The sequence below is a fragment of the Cryptomeria japonica genome, chromosome 2 (genome assembly GCF_030272615.1).
Source record: "Cryptomeria japonica chromosome 2, Sugi_1.0, whole genome shotgun sequence".
Classification (NCBI taxonomy): domain Eukaryota; kingdom Viridiplantae; phylum Streptophyta; class Pinopsida; order Cupressales; family Cupressaceae; genus Cryptomeria; species Cryptomeria japonica.
In genome coordinates this window covers 274,256,094-274,258,940 of record NC_081406.1, presented here as the reverse complement: position 1 = coordinate 274,258,940, position 2,847 = coordinate 274,256,094, and the positions used below count along the sequence as shown (strand labels likewise).

At 40.3% G+C, this 2,847-nt stretch overlaps 1 protein-coding gene across 1 annotated transcript; it reads left to right on the top strand.

Moving 5' to 3' along the window:
• Positions 1 to 354: 354 nt before the first annotated feature.
• Positions 355 to 2,601, top strand: LOC131030531 (pectinesterase). The gene is made up of 2 exons (XM_057961382.2): positions 355 to 1,623; positions 1,785 to 2,601. The coding sequence occupies exons 1-2, from the start codon at positions 648 to 650 to the stop codon at positions 2,474 to 2,476; spliced, it is 1,668 nt and encodes a 555-aa protein (XP_057817365.1). The 5' UTR covers positions 355 to 647; the 3' UTR covers positions 2,477 to 2,601.
• Positions 2,602 to 2,847: the final 246 nt, after the last annotated feature.

The window sequence follows — 2,847 nt, the reverse complement described above, 5'->3', positions numbered from 1 at the left end:
CGACGAAAAGTAGCAGAGTTTCTAGAGGATAACTCAAACGTGCACAAATTTTTTTATTGAAAAGAAATCTTTCTTGGATTGAATGATCGATATGTGTTGGTGGAGTCTAATATTCTGGAATAAGAAAACGCGTACAAAATTTTTAAAGGCGCCTGTCTGTACCCAGCAATTCATATAATACAAAAACATTAGGTAAAACTTGGATTGACATTGACAAGTTAGGCAAAGAAAATTTCACAGTAAAAGTGCCATAGCTGTTCGTCAATATAGTTGTTGTGAACAATGGTTTCGCAAATGAATTCCATTATGTGTAGTTAATCTAATAAAAAATTCGACCTTATATAAACAATAATACGTCATGAGATTTCCAAGAGAGCCGAGCTGAACTCAGAATCTATTTACAGAAATGATCGATAACGGTGAACTGGCTACAGCTGAATAGATAAAAATTGAAGCTAAATTTGCTGCTGTGATTTTATAACATTTGGTTAAACGCAATCCTTGTGATAAGGTTGGGCCCAGGGGTTTACGTGAAGAGACATCTTCTATAGGAACTTTGTTGACTTTAGTGTATCTCCTACCCTACAATTATCAGTCTGTGTGTGTTAATTAACGCAATACAGTTCAAGCTGAATCTAGGGGTTTTCATGGTTGAACTGATGGCTCCTAAGAAGCTTATTCTGATTCTGCTGATATTTGTTTCATTTTGTAAAAGTAAATGCGCCATTCGTGTTGAATCTGCTTGCGAGTTGGCTCCTGATCGTAAATTCTGTGAGTCCAGTCTCTACGCAAATTCAGCATCATCACAATCTGGTCCTAAACAGATGAGTGAAACTGCTATCAAGAAAAGCATAGCCGAAGCAACTCGTATTCGGCATCTAATTCCGAACATATCCGGCGACTCTCAACAGAGCCGCGCAATACAAGATTGCAGCCAACTGTACGATCTTGCTGTGGACCATTTGACGGACGGTTTGTCAGAACTGTCTCAAAGCTCTGTAAAATTGAGGCAAGCAGTGGATGTTCAGAGTTTCTTGAGTGCAGCCTTGACCTACCAGGTCACCTGCCTGGACGGCCTCAAAGAAGCAAAGGTCAACCTCCGATCGTATTCATTCCCCGATCGCATATCGAACTGCTCGCGCTCTGTAAGTAGTTGTCTTGCTTTGGTAAGAAAGTATTGGATCGGCGGCACGGGCTCTGTCAAAGCATCTGTCAACAATCGACGCCTGTTATCTGACACCCGTCGAGTTCGTCGTGTAGACGATGGTTTCTTGTCTCAGTATGGATCGATGGGCAACGGCTTTCCATCGTGGCTGTCTCGTGGGGATAGAAGATTACTTCTGCAAACTGCAAGAGGAGTCAGTTTAACGGGCAACGTGGTGACGGTGGCGCAGAACGGTAGCGGTAATTTCACCACAATTACTGATGCCATCAACGCTGCTTCCAACAAAAGCGCAGACAGGTTCGTGATCTATGTTACCGGAGGAGTGTACGAGGAATATGTAGCGATTCCCAAAAGCAAGTACAATATCATGCTAATCGGAGATGGAATCAATGTCACGGTGATTACCGGGAATAGAAGCGTTGTGGATGGATGGACTACATTTAATTCTGCAACACTTTGTAAGTTACTAGGCGATAGCTCTCTCTGCTCTTTTATCTTTTTGTGAGGGATTATTCTAATTAACAATACCATATTAGCTTGTACATAATACAGTCATAGTTGGATTGCAGTTATGGTTTTGAATTGGGATACTAAACTTGGGGAATTCAAATGTATGCAGCCACAGTTGGTAAAGGCTTTATTGCAAGGGACCTGACGATTGAGAACACGGCAGGGGCAGTGAAGCATCAGGCGGTTGCTCTACGAGTGGGAGCAGATCTCTCGGTTTTCTACCACTGCAGTTTCAAGGGATACCAAGACACTCTCTACACTCATTCACTTCGCCAATTCTACAGAGAATGCGAGATATACGGCACAGTGGATTTCATCTTCGGCAACTCCGCAGTAGTTTTCCAGGACTGCACTCTTCTTGCACGTAAACCCATGGACAACCAGCAGAATCTTTTTACTGCTCAAGGTAGAACAGATCCAAATCAAAATACTGGAATTTCTATTCAAAATTGTAATGTTACAGCTGAATCAGATCTGGTTCCTGTTATCAGCTCTTTCCCCACATACCTTGGTAGGCCATGGAAGGAGTACTCTCGTACTGTTTACATGCAGTCTTACTTAGACAGTTTAATCCAACCTGCTGGGTGGTTAGCATGGTCTGGAGACTTTGCCCTGAGCACGTTATATTATGGTGAATATGACAACAACGGACCCGGGGCCGGTACTTCACTGCGAGTTACATGGGCTGGTTATAATGTGATGAACAGCACTGATGCTCAAAATTTCACTGTAACGTCATTCATCTCCGGCGACTCATGGTTACCAGCAACATCGGTAACTTATAACGGAGGCTTGTCCTAAGCATGAATTTTCCTTTTCATTCCTCTTGCACTTTATCCAAGAATTAAGAAAGAATCCTTCAAGTACCTTCTATTTGCCTACAATCGTCTCTGTATTCAAGATATTTATTGATTTCAACATTCTCCCTGTGCACTTTAAGGCAACGTTTATCTATACCATTGACCATATTTAATAATTAATTGAAAAATAAATATCTATTCTATTTTAATTATTAATTAATTAAAAAATATGATCAATAATACAATAATTATTAAAAATAAATATCTGTTTTATTTTAATTATTAATTAATTAAAAAACATGGTCAATAATACAATATGGGTGTTGTATAGACAAAGATCTCTTTTAATAGTATCCGTTTAGAATGTCCGTA

Excerpts from the sequence above, each read along its gene's own strand:
- LOC131030531 (XM_057961382.2), top strand. The coding sequence starts at position 648 with ATGGTTGAACTGATGGCTCCTAAGAAGCTTATTCTGATTCTGCTGATA. Across the intron at positions 1,624-1,784 it reads ATTTAATTCTGCAACACTTT|CCACAGTTGGTAAAGGCTTT; the intron begins GTAAGTTACTAG and ends AAATGTATGCAG.